Genomic DNA, 16,768 nt, shown 5'->3' on the forward strand with positions numbered 1-16,768 from the left:
ATAATGACCCTTGAGTTAGTTCCTCTTTTGAGGGCCCATTTCCCACCCTATGGCATTTTGAAATGTGACTGAAATGTGATTTCCCCGTTTTTTTTCCAAATTATGAAAGCATTTTCAACAGGATTTCCTGTTAGAACAGTGAACGAAATTATAGTCATTCAACGACCTAATGAATTGGGATGTATGGTGAGGGTGGGTGGCTTACAATGCTCATTCCTTTACCTGCTTAAGAGTTTTAAAACTAGCACCTTCAGAGCAAAATATAATTTTATTCTATATTTCATAAAAAATGAACAAAAGCTTAAAAGTCATGTTATCACCCTATTTTTAAACCAAAATATTTTTACCTAATTACTTGAGGCCAAAAACTGTCAAACATTAATAGCACCCTTCAAAGGCCATCCCCACCTACTAGGCAGCCATCTATACCACTTATATGCCTCATCCTGCTGAACATAGAGATCAGTAAGATTTAAGTAACTTGTGAAATACTAAAATCTCACTCTGAAAATTCTTGGAGGATCCCTGAAACAATGTGAATCAAACCCAGACACGCTTCCTGTACTAACTGGTGGCAATTCACAGTCGGATCACAGTCCCTGTGCCCTTTCATACTGCCACTGATATCTGCTTTCAAGAAATACAAAATGAAACAGATTACGGAGCTCCACACTTCCCTAAGAGATCCTCTGACTTTCTCTTCCCTTTTATTCTGCAAAGCAATTTGCTCTTTTCCCACAAGAGCTCCCTAATAGGCCTTCCTGTGCTCAGGATACAGTCCAAGCTAGCTTTTTGGAGCTTGATGAGATGTGAAGGACAAATTCTACAGAACTAAGGTTGCCAAAGGCTGAGAGAACCCCTGAAGTCTTATATACCTTATACATGGTGATTAATGAATGCAGAGCATAGCATCATAGGAACCTGGCTGGGAGCTTTCAGTTCTCAGTACAATGCCATGTAATCCATCAACAAGCATTTATTAAATGCCGGCTATATACTAGACACTGTGTGAAAGCACTGTTGTTGGTACTTCATTCTCTAAGAGGACCATGACATCAGGGAGGTGATACCATGACATGAAAGGGAACTGGATTTAAGTGAGGGAGGCTGCTCAAAGTCACCAGCCCCACTTTCTCCTCCAGAGCCATGTGGATCCAGTGGCCAGATATAGATCAGGACAACTGGAGATGGCTTGCACTTGGGACACCAGGAAGGGAGTTTACATTTGATTGGGGTGGGAGAACTCCATATGCATAAATAGGTTCAGGTCAGAGTAGATGGAAGGTAACCTGAAAGGGAAGGCATTAGCAACTGAGGCTGAGACAGCCTACTACAGAGAGTGGGATTAGGATGAAGTCTTGAAAACAGACCACGGAATTAAGGAGCAGAGGTGAGAGGGCAGAGGATTCTAAGCATGAGTGATATAGCCAAGGGAAAGTAATGGAGGTGGGAGATGGAGCAAGAAGTGAGTGTGAAGGATCACAGAAAAAGCACATGGAGAGGAATAAAGTATAGGGAGACTGGAAATGCAAGAGTTCTGAATGCAGCCAATAGAGTTTTCAGAGCAGGGTGGTGATATGGTCATTGGTGTGGGGAGAGATGAAGCAGGGAGGCAAGTTAAAAACAGTATTGAAACAAGTCTAGGTGAGGTTAAGGATGAGTTAAAATGATATTGGAGAAACAGGGCCTATACACGGGTGATAGCTGTGAGAGTAGACAGAAGGTGCCATATACAAGAGATATTGTAAAGTTTGAGTGAACTGAATATTCAGGGTAGAAACAAGACTTGACTACAGATTGGATATGTGATATAATGGTAAAGAGTCAAGACTGAGACCTAAGATATGAGGCTGGGCAGAGGAGAGGGCAGGGGAGTGGCTGGGAAGATGGCTGTGCCATCAACAGTAATGAGGGAAGTTTAGGAAAGGGAAAAGTTTTAAGGTTTTGAGATAGATTCTGGACAAGTTCAGTTTAAGACACCTGTGGAACATCCAGCCTGAGATGTCCAAAAGGCATTTAGAGATATGTGACTATACAGAGGCCAAGGCAAGGTATATAGATCTCAGAATCACCTGCATGGAGATGGTAATTAAACCCATGGAAGCTGAAAAGATAGCGTAGGGCAAAAAGGGCCCAGCACAGAGCCTTTTGGGATACCCTTGGTTAGCAGGCACAACACAGATGATGAGCTGGCAAAGGAGACAGAAAAAGCAATCACACAGATAGGAGGAGAACCAGGTGAGAACAGAACTGTGAAGACCTAGACAGGAGAAAAAAATCAGGATGAGAAAGTGATCAACACTGTCATATGTTGAGGAGGGGTCAAGAAGGATGAACAAAGGGCTTTAAAGCTGGCCACTGAGAGATCGTTCTTCACTTTGGAGAGATCCATTTAAGCTGAATGATGAGGTCAGAGTCACATTAAAAATGATTCAGAAGAGAATGAGAGAATGAGGAGGAAGAATGTAGATGACTTTAAGAAATTTAGCTACTATGAGCAGAGGAGACACATAGGGTGAGAGCTGGCAGGGATGGTAGGATCAAGTGGAAGTTTTTTGAGGGACAGGGGAGACACAGGAAAGTTTGATGGCAGCAGAGAAATAGCCGATAGAAAGGGAAAGGTTGAACATAAGAAAGAAGGGGAAGGATACCATTTGCTAAAGAGAGAGTCTAGGGTAGCTAGGTAGCACAGTGGATAGAGCGCTGGGCCTGGCTGGAGTCAGGCAGACAAATATGGCCTCAGACATTTACTAGCCATGTGACCCTGGACAAGTCACTTTACCTTGTTTGCCTCAGTATTCTCATCTGTCAAAAGAGCTGGAGAAGTAAAAGGCAAGCCTCTCTAGTATCTTTGTCAAGAAAACCCCGATGAGGTCACGAAGAGTAGGACATGGCTGGAATGACTAACTATGACAGCTACTAGACACAATGAGATCAAGAGTGCATGTAAAGAGGTCAACTTTGATGAAAAGAAGGAATACCTCTTCATCTGAGACTCAGATGAAGGAGGAAAATATGTGGGAATATGAATGAATGATGTGGTGGGGGAGGGGAGAAAGCAGGAGCTATTGACCAATGGTCTCAGTGGTTATTACTGCTGCTTGCTTAAGTAAGTGATGAGGTGCTCAGCTAAAAAAGGGAGGTGGTAGGGGATGCCATGGGAGAGCTGGGGAGAGAAGAGATACCCTGAAAATTAAGATAGTGAATACACTAGGGAGGAATGACAGAATTGCCTTGCTGCAGTGAAGGCTCGCTTGAGATTAAATAACATAAATTTGTAGTGGGCCCAGTCAGGAAGATTATTATTTCCTCCATTTCTGTTCATGCACAGAATTGGTCATGAATGAAGGAATGGATAAAAAGTTTTGGGGTAGTGTGGGAGAAATAATATAAGAATTAGGATGAAATTGGGAGAGTTCTTAAAGAACTCAGGCTTGCAATGCTACATGTCAATGACTGTTCAGATATTCCCCTTTGTTGGTCACAAATATGTGAGTCGGTTGTTGTTGTTGTTGTTCAATCATTTTAGTCGTGTCCAACTCCTCGTGACCCCATCTGGGATTCCGGGAAAAGATACTGGAGTGGTTTGCCATATCCTTCTCCAGCTCATTTTACAGATGAGGAAACTGAGGCAAAGAGGGTTAAGTAAATGTCTGAGGCTGGATTTGAATTCCAGGCCCAGGGCTTTATCTACTGTGCCCCCTCTCTGAGAGTCAGATAGGAACAAACTATTGCTAATACATGATCCCATGACAACAAAATGCCTTCAAAATTAGTGATTTCTTGGGATACTGGTGGCACATGGGAAATATGCATAATTCTTCTTTAAATAATCCAAAATTTTGTTGGTCTTAAAAAAACTAAACAGACCCAGTGACAAGGCCACACATGGGTACAAATGAGGAAGGAAACCCAGTATAAGAAAGCAGACTAAGTAATTTCATTGCATACTTCATTCCTCTCCCTGAAGAAACCGCTGCTGCCTTGTGATATAGCCAAACAACACGCCTTCAAGAAAAGGTGATTACTTTTTTTAAAACTTTTTTTGCAATTATGAATGTTTATAAAGTATGTAACATGCTTTAAGTAAAAATGTTGTAGAGTTAACATTCTACAATCCACAGACTGGTGGCATGAATCCACAAAGACTGGTGGTACAAATGTAGCTCCTTTGGAGGAACCTGCATGGATTGCTGTTTCTTCACCAGGGTCATTGGGATAGTACGGAGTTATTCCTTATAAATGGACCATATTGACATCTAACAATGATCATTGTGAGGAGTTATAAAGCTACAAGTTAGATACGAATACTAGAGCTAAACAGCTTATTCTATTAACTTGGATATATTTGCTGCCTGGCTAGGTAACAAGATTTTCTTTTCCTAGAAAGAACTTGTTTTGAAGGTGAAGGTGCCTGAGGTCACCAGCTCCAGTTTAATGGGCCTTTCAACTGCAAGGCAGAAAACACTCAGCCAAGAGCAGTCAGTCTGTAGCGCATATGTGACTTTCGAAATCACTAACTTCTCTTCCACTTTGTTGCTGTTTTTACAGCTGACCCAGGGAACCATGAATGCCACATTCCTTCAGCTCACCAATGGATCTCTCAACTCCACTGATCGTTGCCCCAGAGACAACAGGATTACTCATTTGGTCTTCCCAGCCCTTTACACCACTGTGTTCTTCGCTGGGATGTTTCTGAATAGCTTGGCTTTATGGGTTTTCTTTCGGATTCCCAGCTCATCTACTTTCATTGTCTACCTTAAAAATACCCTCGTGGCGGATTTGATAATGACTCTGACACTCCCTTTCAAAATTCTCTCGGATGCAAACATTGGACCCTGGCAAATCCGAGCTTTTGTTTGTCGTTTCTCAGCAGTGATCTTTTATGAGACCATGTACATCGGCATCATCTTACTTGGACTCATTGCTTTTGACCGCTTCCTCAAGATCATCCGGCCCTTTGGGAAATTCCGTGTGCAGAAGCCCGGTTTTGCCCAAATCCTTTCTGTACTGGTCTGGCTTTCCTTATTCTTCCTTTCCTTGCCGAACATGATCCTGTCTAACAAGGAAGCCACACCGCAGTCGGTAAAAAAGTGTGCTTCCCTAAAGGGCCCCTGGGGCCTTAAGTGGCACAAAGTAGTCAATTATGTGTGTCAGTTTATTTTCTGGACTGTCTTTTCTCTAATGCTTCTGTTTTATGTGGTGATTGCCAAGAAGGTATATGAGTCCTTCAGAAAATCCAAAAGTAAAGATGCTCAAAGCAACAAAAATCTAAAAGGCAAAGTGTTCATTGTCGTGGCCGTATTCTTTGTATGTTTTGCCCCCTTCCATTTTGCAAGGGTACCCTACACTCAGAGCCAGACCAACAATAGTAAGACCGACTGTGCTGTTCAGAACCAGCTGTTCCTGGCGAAGGAAGCCACTCTTTTCTTGGCCGCTACCAACATCTGCATGGACCCCCTGATCTACATATTCTTATGTAAGAAATTCACAGAAAGACTGCCCTGTGTGAGAAAAATGAAAAGGACCAGCCAAGAAAATCACACCAGTCAAACTGATAACATAACTTTGAGTTGACAGGATTTGTGAGTAACTCCCATCAAGCCTGTGGGCTTGGAAGAAATGTAGCATGGTTTTGCCCGCTTTGGTTGGGGAAATGGAATTTAAGGGTTAAAACAAAGTGTTGGGGCAGGGGGAAGGGGATGATATGACTGGGATGTACGTGTTCTGCTATTACTTGATTTTCATGAATGTTGCAACAGAAAAGATACAGTTAATTTTAACTTCTGAATGCTACATATGAAGAAAGGGTTGATTCAAATGAAAGGAATTGTTCATTAGACTTGGGAGGGAAAAAAAAAAAGTTACTCCATCTGAGAAAGGGTTGATTTCTATGAAAAGATCTCATTCTCTTAAGAGAGTATTTGACCACTAAAGGTTACTTCCAACTTAAAACAACAGCTTTAAAATACCCGGGAGAGGCCTAGTTTGTTGAGATTTATACCCCTAGTATGATCATCATGTTCTCTCTAAAACTTTGAAATTCCCTTGGTGTGTTACTTCCCCTTGGTGGCACTTCTGATGAATCCATATGTTATGGACAAATGACTTTGTTATCTGTGGTCAGTTCTACACTTCCCTGAATCCAGCGGTATAATTACTTCTCTAAAAACTTCTCACTCTAGTTGTTTAATAAACATGCGTACTGTTCCCGTAAGCGCAGGTCTGCCTCAATTTCTCTGGCTGTTAAGGGTCTCTTCCCCCAACTCCTTCCTCCTCTGGTGACACACGCTACCTGTGAGGCTTTGGACAAATCACTGAACCACTTTGGGACCAGGTTACTTCATCTGTAAAGTAGTGGAGATGGAGTTGACTTCTAAGACCCTTTGCCTCTCAAGACCTATGATCATATGATCCAGCTTCTATATTCACATCTGTCCACGTGTTGTTTTCCTGCTATTAGACACTAATCTCCTTGAGGGCAGGAACAGTTGCTTTGTAATCTTTCTCTCCCGCCCCTCTAGTACTATGCATGAATGGAAATGAAATTTCAGAAGAGACCAAATCCTTTATTATTTTTGTAATCCACAAAATGGGACAATTCTAGACCTTGGGATGTTAGATTCATAAAGGATTTTAGATGTCATTGGGTGCAACCCTGTCATTTTACAGATGAGGAAACAGGCCCAATGAGCTTAAGAGACTTTATCCAAGGTTAAATAGCCAGTAAGGGGAAGAAGATTCGGGACTTGAACTCAGGTCCTCTGATTAAAGATTCAGAGCTTTTTCTACTACTCCAAGCTGACTCTCGTTTATGGTCTATTTGCTTTTAAAGAAATAGAAAACCCAAATGGGCTAGTGTAGGGGAAGCTGACTTCTTAATAATGACATAGGGATTGAGAGGAAGAAAGAAGTTCATCAGGTATTCTATTCCCAACCTCCAAATCTCAAATGGATGACTTAACCTAACCTCTACTTCTTAGGATCCCTAACTCGCTTCAAAGCTCCAATGGGAAGCCGTTCCTGATCTTTCTCTCCACCCCCACAACCCGGTTGTTAGCATTCTTTTCTTCTTCAAATGACCATACATGTTGTTGTCCTATCCAATTCTTCATCACTTTATTTGGGGTTTTCTTGGCAAAGATACTGGAGTGGTTTGCCATTTCCTTCTCCAGGTCATTTTTACAGATGAGTAAACTGAGGCAAACAAGGTTAAGTGACTTACCCAGGGTCACACAGCTAGTACGTATCTGAGGCCAGATTTGAACTCAGGAAGATGAGTCTTCCTAACTTCAGATCTTTACATGTTGAATCCTTTGTGTCCACTCTCCCCTTCTCCCCTAGATACTGTGTAAATTCTTTAAGGTCAGGGACTGTCTTTCAATGCTTTTCTTTATATCTCCAGAACCTAATGTAATAACGTGTATATATTATGTACTTAATAAACATTTGTTGAATTGTATTGGAATGGATTAGTGTCTGAAGAGAAGGAAATGATCAGTAAGCTAGGAAATCTCTCTCTCTCTCTTCTTCCTCCCCCCATCACACACACACACACCCAGAAGCACAAAGAAATTTTCTCTTCACTAGTAAAATATTCTGGAGAATGCAAAGGCAAAAGCAATGGCCTGTGATAATATGGTGGTACTGTATTGTCTTTGTTACTGTGAAAACAGTAAGCAGTCTACGGCAATAACATAGAGATAACATGTTAACCAATCAGGTACTAAAAATAATTTCAAGGATTGCAGAAAAATTGCCTTTGTCTTATGGTGTAAAAAAAATGCAACCTAAAATAAACTGTCATTGTGATATCTGCTACTGCCTTAGACACAAGCTTTACTTGTCAGGGGGAATCTAAAATTACCTAACTGGGAAAGAGACAGAGACCAAATGAGCTCCACACAGCAGTGAAGTTTAATGAACTAAACCCTGGTCTTGGAATCAGGTGAGAACTTAACTCAAAAAGCATGTAACTATAACCAGTCATTCCAGGCAAGTTGTTTCATGGTTCTGAGCTTCAATTTCCCCATCCGCAAAATGGGTATGATATATCATGCCTCACAGGATTGTGGCTAAGAGTCAAATAAGATGTTGCTAAAGCGCATTGCAAATCTTAAGGTGTTAGGCAACAATCTACTATAATTATTGTAATAATAGTATGCAGTGCATGTTATTGTTGTGGAGTTGTTTCAGTCGTGTCTGATTCTTCATGACCCCATTTGGGGTTTTCTTGGCAAAGATACTGGGAGTGGTTGGTTATTTCTTTCTCCAGCTCATTTTACAGATGGAGAAACAGAGGCAAACAGGCTTAAGTGACTTGGCCAGGGTCACATTAGCTAGTAAATATCTGAGGTCAGATCTGAACTCAAGCATGCACTATGGCGCCACCTAGCTGCCCTAAACATGGCACACAGGAGTCATTTAATTTTTTTATTGATTGATGACTGTTATGAAGAGGACACTTGAATTTCTTTTAATAAGTAACATAAGTATGTGTCGAGGTCATCTACTGAATGGCCTTGTGGGCAGCACGATTAAAAAATACCCCTACTGGAGCTTCGCAGATGATATCATTAATTAAATGTTCCAATTCTATTAAGTTGAAATCACTAAAATTCTCCCTGAGAATTAATTAAATTTTACCTGTTCCCTGTCACAAGCCCGCAGAAATGGTGCTGGTCTAGCTGTCCACAGCGATTCAATCAAGATAACTGGGATGAGGTATGGCATTCAGAAGCCTACATTCCCTTTATTTCCCAAGTGTATTACACATTTAGTGGTATGCTTCAAATATTACCATAAATAATTAAATCTGAGCCACACTTGTCCAAATAAATGAGCTACCTGGTGTGATGCAATGGCATTATCTCATCAGCTCCCATCCTCATTTATGTGCTGAACTGAGTCATCTCACTGTTTCTACCCCCATGCAACTTTAATGCACCTATGTAGCACTAGGGAGAAAATTAATATATGTATAAAATATTCCACTTCACACAGACTTCATCATATTTAAAATCAAACTGATAAGAGTATTTTTAAATCAAATTAGGAAAAAAAAATAGTTAAATGACTATAGACAGAAGATGAATAGCCAAAAGATAAATTCTAGAAATGGAGTCCTTAATACTTGGCTGGATGCCTTGTTAAGTTATAATCTGGGAAGATACTTCATGAGCTAAGGGTTCCTTCTTTAATGTCAGAGCCTTTCCTGAGATTATCTCCCATTTATCCTGTATAATATACCCTGTTTGTACATAGTTGTTTGCTTCGTTGTCTCTCCGATTAGACCGTGTGCTCCTTGAAAGCAGGGGTAGCCTTTTGCCTTTCTTTGTATCCCCTGGCACACAGCAGGCATGGAATAGATATATGCATATTTCACTTAAGTATACCTAGGAGATGATTTAATGCCATGGAAAAAGTTATTTTTAAAAGTAGATTAGAACGATTCCAAAGGACACATGATGAAAAATGCTATCTACCTGCAGAGAGAGTACTGATGAATTCTGAATGCAGACTGAAGCATGTGATTTTTACTTTCTTATTTTCTTTTAATCTATGATTTCTTTTGCAACTTGACTAATACGGAAATATGTTTTGCATGACTTTGCGTGACTTCACCTTCTCAAGGAGAGGGGAGGGGTGGGAAGAAGGGCGAGAATTTAGAACTCAAAATTTTAAAAATTAAAAAAAAATTGGCATTTAACAAAATAAATAAAAACATTAAAAAGGGAAAAAAAGGTACTATAAGTAGGCTTATAGTGGGCTTAACAGTGGGCTTAAAATTAGGATCTGTCACCTTTGTTAGTTCCTTCCTGTCTCTAGGAGAAAATACAAACTCATAAACTAAAATATTAAATTTAGTAATAATATTAGAGTATTAAATTTAATAATATTTAATTAAATAAATTTAATGATATTAAAAGATTTAATAATATTTAAAGTCCTCTGGACTCAGGCTCCCCCTTCGGCTTTTCAGACTCATTTTAGATGGCTATGCTTCACACTTCCAACACTCCAGCCAACCGGATCTGTTTGTTACTTCCTCAATTAAGCATTCTATCCCAAGCTCCTAGGATTGGTATGGGCTGCCTGGAATTTACTTCTTGGAATCTGTGGCTTCCTGGGAGGGTCTATCTAGGTGCCAATTTCTACAGAAATTCTTTCCTGATTTAGAAGTTCTTAACCTGGGATCTGAGAACTTTGTTTCTAGTTTAATTACTGCACTTCAATAATAATTTGTTTCCTTTGTAATTCTATGAAGTATTTAATTATATGCATTGAAACACGTGATTCTGAGAATCAGACTAGCAAAGGTTCTCTCCCTCCTCAACTTACTTTTTCTTCTATCTCCTAATAGAATGTAAGCACCACGAGGGTACAACTGATTTTGTCTCAGTCTTTGTGTCCTCAGCTGGCACAGTGCATCTCAACACAGCACGTTGATCATTTTTATGAACTGAGAACACTGTAAACTCAGACAATTTCCCAAAGCTGGGTGTATTTTTTCCTTTTCAGTGACTTGGCCAACAATGGTTTGGGGTTACCCATCTGTACGACTTGGAGAAGAAGAAAAAAAAAACAACAACCCTAAAAAATGGGTGTTGCCCTTAGGTAGCATAAAGAAAGACCCCACCCATCTGCTCTGCACCTAGAACAGCAAGGGGAAAATTCCTACAAGGAAAAACCCATCAAAATCAGATGTTCTGAGCATCAAGGATGTTCTCCGAGAAATTCAACTCCTGAGATTCTTGGGAGACTATCAAAAGTAGCTGGAACAAACCGCACACAGAGAAAAGTTTGTATATTTTTTTCAGGGCTTTCATATCCAGTTTAAAAACAAAGGAAGCATTCCACAGTACATAAATGAATTTTGAGTAAACTTTAATGGGTAAAAATTTTTTAAGAGATAAAGAAAAGGAGAAAAAAAATCAGCAATACTGATCAAGACTGAAAAAAACCTCGTAATATCTGCACAGGTACCTTGCCCTCACTCACATCCCTTTGAAAAGCAGTGTGTATAGGAGTATTTCTTCCCATTCCTATTTCTTCCCCAGGAGAAGGGCAATGGATATGAGGGAAATTTTAGGCTACATGAAAACAAAATATTGCAATAAAATTTATTTTTTAAAAAAACTAATAAAAATGCATTGTGGAGGCTCTGTCACACACATTTTTTTTTTCTCGCTGAACTTAGTCAACTGTAACATATACTCGTCAAGAACTTGAGAGGGAGAAAAATGTTCATTTTACATGTATTTCATATTTGAAGTTTTCCCTTCTTTGAAGAAGTATTTGCTGAATGTCATTCAGAGAATTGGGCTCAACTGTAGTTGCAATCATTTATAAAGCCCTGAAGAGAGAGTCAGACCCAAACACGGGGTTGTGGGGTTTTTTTTCCCCCAAGTTGGTCTTTTCTAAGAGTACTCAATCAAGCACCATACCCTCAGGTCCCAGACACATATATTCAAGGCATCCACAGATGCTTAGGGTCCAACTGATAGACTATGCCCTGCCTTGTGGAATGACTGGAAATTCCTGGCAGTAAGTGAATACATAGAACTAGTGCTTCAACGAAGATCTAAAACTAAAATTAGTGGTTACAGCGAGCAGTTGAGATACAAAAAATTTCTCACGCAATGAAACTAGAAAAGAGGAACTGTAGTCATTGTTCAGGCTGCAGTCTTTCAAACAAAAGCTCTGATCCACTGAAACTTACCATTCTGGACCAGCGCTATCCAAAATGCGGCCCACAGTGAGATTTATGCGGCCCGCCTACAAGCATAGAAATTTACATAAATGCTGTAGTAAATGAAGCGGAGCTACCCCAGAGCTCTCACTAAAATGGCAAATCAAAATATATCGTCTACTGTTTCAATAAAAACCTAAGGTTGGATGGCCCTTTTCTAGCATCTCTCATTACATTCCCTGGGCTCTACAGAGATTGAAGGTTTCTATTTGATCCTCATATTTGATTTTTGGAGCGATACTGGGAGGTATATGCTCTGGATAAGGAAACTGAGACTTAGAGAGGTTACGTGATTGCCCAGAGACACACAGTTAATAAGGGGTTGAGGTTGGATTTCAATTCAGGTCTTCCTTACTCTGGGCAGATAGGTGGCACAGTGGGTAGAGTGCTAGGTCTAGAATCAGGAAGAGTCATCTTCCTACGTTCAAATGTGGCCTCAGACACTAGCTGTGTGATCCTGAGGAAGTCACTTAATCCTGTTTGCCTCAATTTCCTCATCTGTAAAATGAGCTAGAGAAAGAAATGTCAAACCCACTCCAGTATCTTCACCAAGAAAACTCCAAAATGGGGTCACAAAGAGTCAGACATGACTGAAACAAATGAACGGTGACAAAGTAAATGGCCAGGCATGGTGGGGCACATCTGTATTCTTTAATAGTGGGGAGATTCAGGCTGGTAGATCACTTAAGCTTGAGAGTTTTGAGCTGTAGCAATCTAAAGCCCAGGAGGTGTCCACACTTAAGCCTGGCACCAATATGGTGAACATCTGGGAAGGGCAGGTTACCAGACTGCCCAAGGAGGGGATGAATTGAATTAGGTCAGAAGTGGAGTAAGTCAGAGTTGGGTCAGGACCATGAGTGGTCATTGTGTGTCCAGCCTCAGTACGATAAGGACAGTCTCAAAAAACAAAACTAAAGCACACCAAACCAAACTGAGCAATAAAAAAACAAACAAAATTTTAAAAATGGGATGGGATGGCTCCGAACAGTTCATCTCTAGCTCTAAGCAAATAGACCATTATGTCAGAAAGCAAAATAAATTTCTTTTACCTTCCTGTAAAAAAAGAAGTCTGGCCCAAACTACCCACATGGAGAAAAAAGCTGTAGGTTCAGTAATAAATACATTGTAAAGTAAGCTTTACACAGGATCTTAAGAACAGAAACTAAACTCGCTGGCTTTGGTACCACTTAGTAACTTGCAGACATGCTCCATATTTCATAGGCATAATAGTAAAACAAAAATTACATGGTTGGGCGTAACCTTAGAGTAACTGAGCTTAGCTCATGTCAGAAAAGAAGTGCGTCAACCTTTTATAGAAGACTATATGTGCTATTTTTTTTAAAAAAACTCCCATCATCTTAATAGAAAGATCCATAGAGAATGAAGGTTGAAAAAAACAAAATTAATAAGAGGGCAAGAAAAATACGGAGAGGAAGAGGACAGAAAGGAGGAGAAGCTGAAGTTATTTTAAGCCTGAGTTATTTCAAGCTGGTTTGGGAAAACAAAATCTTTTTTATTCAGTCTATGAACTTCTGCCACGCCCAGAACGAAACTCAAACAAAAGAGATAGCTAGGAGATCACCACCTTTATTTAGACAGCTCACTTTGCAGGCAGAAAATAATGCCTCAAAAAGATCTCTCTCCAATTATAAATAACTAAGTAAACTGAACATTAGAAGCATTTCCTAAATGAATAAGAATCTCAACGTGGGGCAGGGGAAGGAAGGAAGCTACACCATTACAAATTTATTTTTTAAAGGATCATCTCACTTATAAAATTATTTGCTTGGATAGATGACATTCGTATATCACACTTTCTCTCTGGAATATAATGCTTTACATACAGGGCTGTGGTTAAGGACTACAGGTTGTATCCTTATTTTACAAATAAGAAAACTGAAGTCTGGAGGAGCCGAGTAAGCTTGCCTATCATCACAAAGCTAGCTAAGTGTCTATGGTGAGATTCAAGACCAGGTCTCTCTTGATTTGAAGTCAAGCACTTTTTCTGCTACACCAAGCTAGGCCTCTGTGAAGTCACTGTGTATGGGCACAAGTGTATCAATAAATCAACAAGCATTTATTAAGCACCTACTATGTGCCTAGCACGTTCATGGAACTAGAATAATCCCAGCCCTCATAGAACTTACATTCTATAACGGGAGAAATGTATACAGGTTAAAACGTATACAATATCAATATCAGTATATGGATTGGAGAGTAAGTGCAACTATTCTCTAAGGAGAAGAGGATTGTAGAAAGTCTCATGTAGAAGTTGGTGCTTAAGTAGCACTGTGAAGGATTTCAGAGGCAGGAGTAACAACAGAATGCATTCTAGGTATGGGGAAGGTTGGACTGGGGAGGAGTCAGTATAAAGAAATATATTCCAAGGCCATAGTTTATTAGCGGCCTTCAATTCTAACTGGTTAAACTTCAGGCCCTTAACCTTTTTCATGGATCCCTTTGGTAATATGATGAAGCCTACAGACCCCTTTTCAGGAAAAAAAAATGTTTTTGGATGTATAGAATAAAACACATAGGCTCATAAAAGAAAGTGAAATACAGTTATCAAAAAACATACAAAAGGTATACTCAGACCTTCCTGTTTAATAAGAGTAGCACATGGGAAAATGTTTTCACCTTCAGAGTACTCTCCAGTACATTCACTGTTTATTAATTATCCTGTATGATGTCCATTTCATTTTCCAAAAATTACCAGCAAGCAGATTGATCCATAGAGACCAGTCATCTTGAAGGGGCTGGGGTATATCATCAGAGCCAAAGAAGTTCCTGGTGGCTCCACACATTCTATACTAAGATACCAAATGTTTGTGGCAGCTAGGTGGTGCAGTGAGTAGAGCACCGGCCCTGGAGTCAGAAGGACCTGAGTTCAAATCCGGCTTCAGATACTTGACACATACTAGCTGTGTGACCTTGGGCAAGTCACTTAACCCCAATTGCCCTGACCCCCCCCCCCCTCCAAAAGATACCAAAATGTCCCTATGCGGCCCAATATTGTCTCACAATAGCCAGGATAATTACAAGGCTTGAATCAACTCAAGACAACAAAAAGCTCAGAAAGAGGGTACTGGGCATTTTTCCAATTGCTTTACACGTGGAGAAAAATGGCAGAAGAAAGAGATGACCCAGATACAGTATAAATAATTACAGAAAGGTAGAGAGGTATAGTGAAAAATGCGCTGGCTTTGCAATCAAAGGGACTGAGTTTAAATCCTGACTCTATTACTTACCACCTGTGTGGGACATCTCTTGGAGGTTGCTCTTCTCCAAAATGTGGGGATTGGACTAGCTGACCTATAAGGCCCCTTCCATCTCTAAGCCAATGTTTCTATTATCCTACCTAAAAATGCCTTATCTTTGTTGTAGTAGCATGCCTGAGGTCAATGTTGATAAGACAGACTGACCTCTTCGTGTTACGGTGCACTCAGATCTATGCTTGTCTTTAAGCCTGTGGTAGTGAGTCAACATACTGGGGAAAGTTGTTTTCTTTCCACTTCCTATTAATGCAGTTTTGTTTTCTCTTCAAGGAAATAGATTCTTCTGACTTTTTAAATATATGGAATTTTTTAAAAGTCACAGTCCTTTCAACTAATAAACATAGTCAAGCTAAACAAATGCACGTATTTGCCATGTCTTCTTCTGCACCATGAGCCCATCAGTACCCTCCCCTCCTCCCCTCCTCTCCTCCATCAGGAGATAAGTAGTATCACACTTCCATATCAGATCTCTGGAGTCAGGCCAACTTCCTTCTTCATAGATCACCCAGCTCATACACACCACTATTTCTTTAATACACCTCTTCCTAGCAGAAACAGAAAACACCAAAGACCTTGGAATCTCCACCTACATTAATATGGGAGACATCTTTACATTTCAAAAGGAGCAGGTCCAAAAGCGAGACTTTAAATTATGCCTGCTGTGCCCAACCCAGAACGGAATCCTCCCCAGGGCCACTACCCCTGTCTCGGAAACTCTACTTGGCAAACTTACGGCTGCTTTGGTTTATAATTCTGGACCCTTCACCATCTAGCTCTAACTTCACGTCATACAACATTCCTGCCAGACTGGCTACTCGTTTTTCCTGGGACTCAACATTCCTTCTCTCGTTCATTCACTCAAGCAGGTTCCTGCCTCTCGTAATCTTTATCTTCCCTTAAGGCTCTCCTCAGAAGTCGGCTCTTCCATAAAACCAACCCTGAACACTGGCCAACTGGTAGCGTTCTCTCCTATCAAACTGCCTTCTCCTATTCATCTTCAAATGTGTTGTATCTCCCTTCTCCCCAGTGAAAGATAAGGTTCTGGGGAGTAGTGCCATTTCATTTTGTCTTCGCCCCCTCAACACCTCTCCAACATGAACAGTGCATGTAGTAGGCACTTAATACGTGGTTACTGGGCTGAACTCGATTCTGTATTCACCAGAGACTAAATTCGGCACGACAAAATCAAATTACAATAGAATGTATTCAAAGAAATTTAGAAATTTCAATAGCACAATAGCACTACCCAGGAGGCTGACAGATATTAAAAATAAATTTGGAGTTAGTAATAAATGGTCAAACCTGAGACTCTTTTTAAAAGCTTCTCTGCATTTAACAGTACTGTGCAGCAAGATAATTATTAAAATGAAATCATCTGGGTTCTTATGACCTGGAAGAATTGCTTTAACATCACCAGGGTAGGGAAAAAAAAAGAAGTAGGTTTTCTCTTTCAATAATAAGAAAGTTATAGGCTGGTTTAGAGCTGTTCTTTTCATCAAAGCCGTGTGATTCTTTCGTGACTCAACGTGCGCTGCTGTCTTTTTTTTTTAATAACGTTGGGGAAGATCAGCTTTAACAAGCTTCAACTTGACAACTAGCAAGGCATGATTAATACATTAAGGCTTTCTTAGATTAACTTTTTCATTATTTGGCTTCAGTGGCAATGAACGCTAACAAAGTTTTATGCTACACAAAGCATAATTTTGTTCAGTTTAATCAAATGTATTTGTTTACCAGATTG

At 40.1% G+C, this 16,768-nt stretch overlaps 1 protein-coding gene across 1 annotated transcript; it reads left to right on the forward strand.

The window, feature by feature from the left end:
- The first annotated feature begins 3,958 nt into the window (after positions 1-3,958).
- P2RY13 (purinergic receptor P2Y13) lies at positions 3,959-7,187 on the forward strand. Its single transcript, XM_036753248.1, has 2 exons — positions 3,959-4,020; positions 4,552-7,187. Exon 2 carries the CDS (start codon positions 4,567-4,569, stop codon positions 5,575-5,577), a length of 1,011 nt encoding a protein of 336 aa, XP_036609143.1. The 5' UTR covers positions 3,959-4,020; positions 4,552-4,566; the 3' UTR covers positions 5,578-7,187.
- The last annotated feature ends 9,581 nt before the right edge of the window (positions 7,188-16,768 follow it).

The sequence above is a fragment of the Trichosurus vulpecula genome, chromosome 4 (assembly GCF_011100635.1).
Source record: "Trichosurus vulpecula isolate mTriVul1 chromosome 4, mTriVul1.pri, whole genome shotgun sequence".
NCBI classification, from domain to species: domain Eukaryota; kingdom Metazoa; phylum Chordata; class Mammalia; order Diprotodontia; family Phalangeridae; genus Trichosurus; species Trichosurus vulpecula.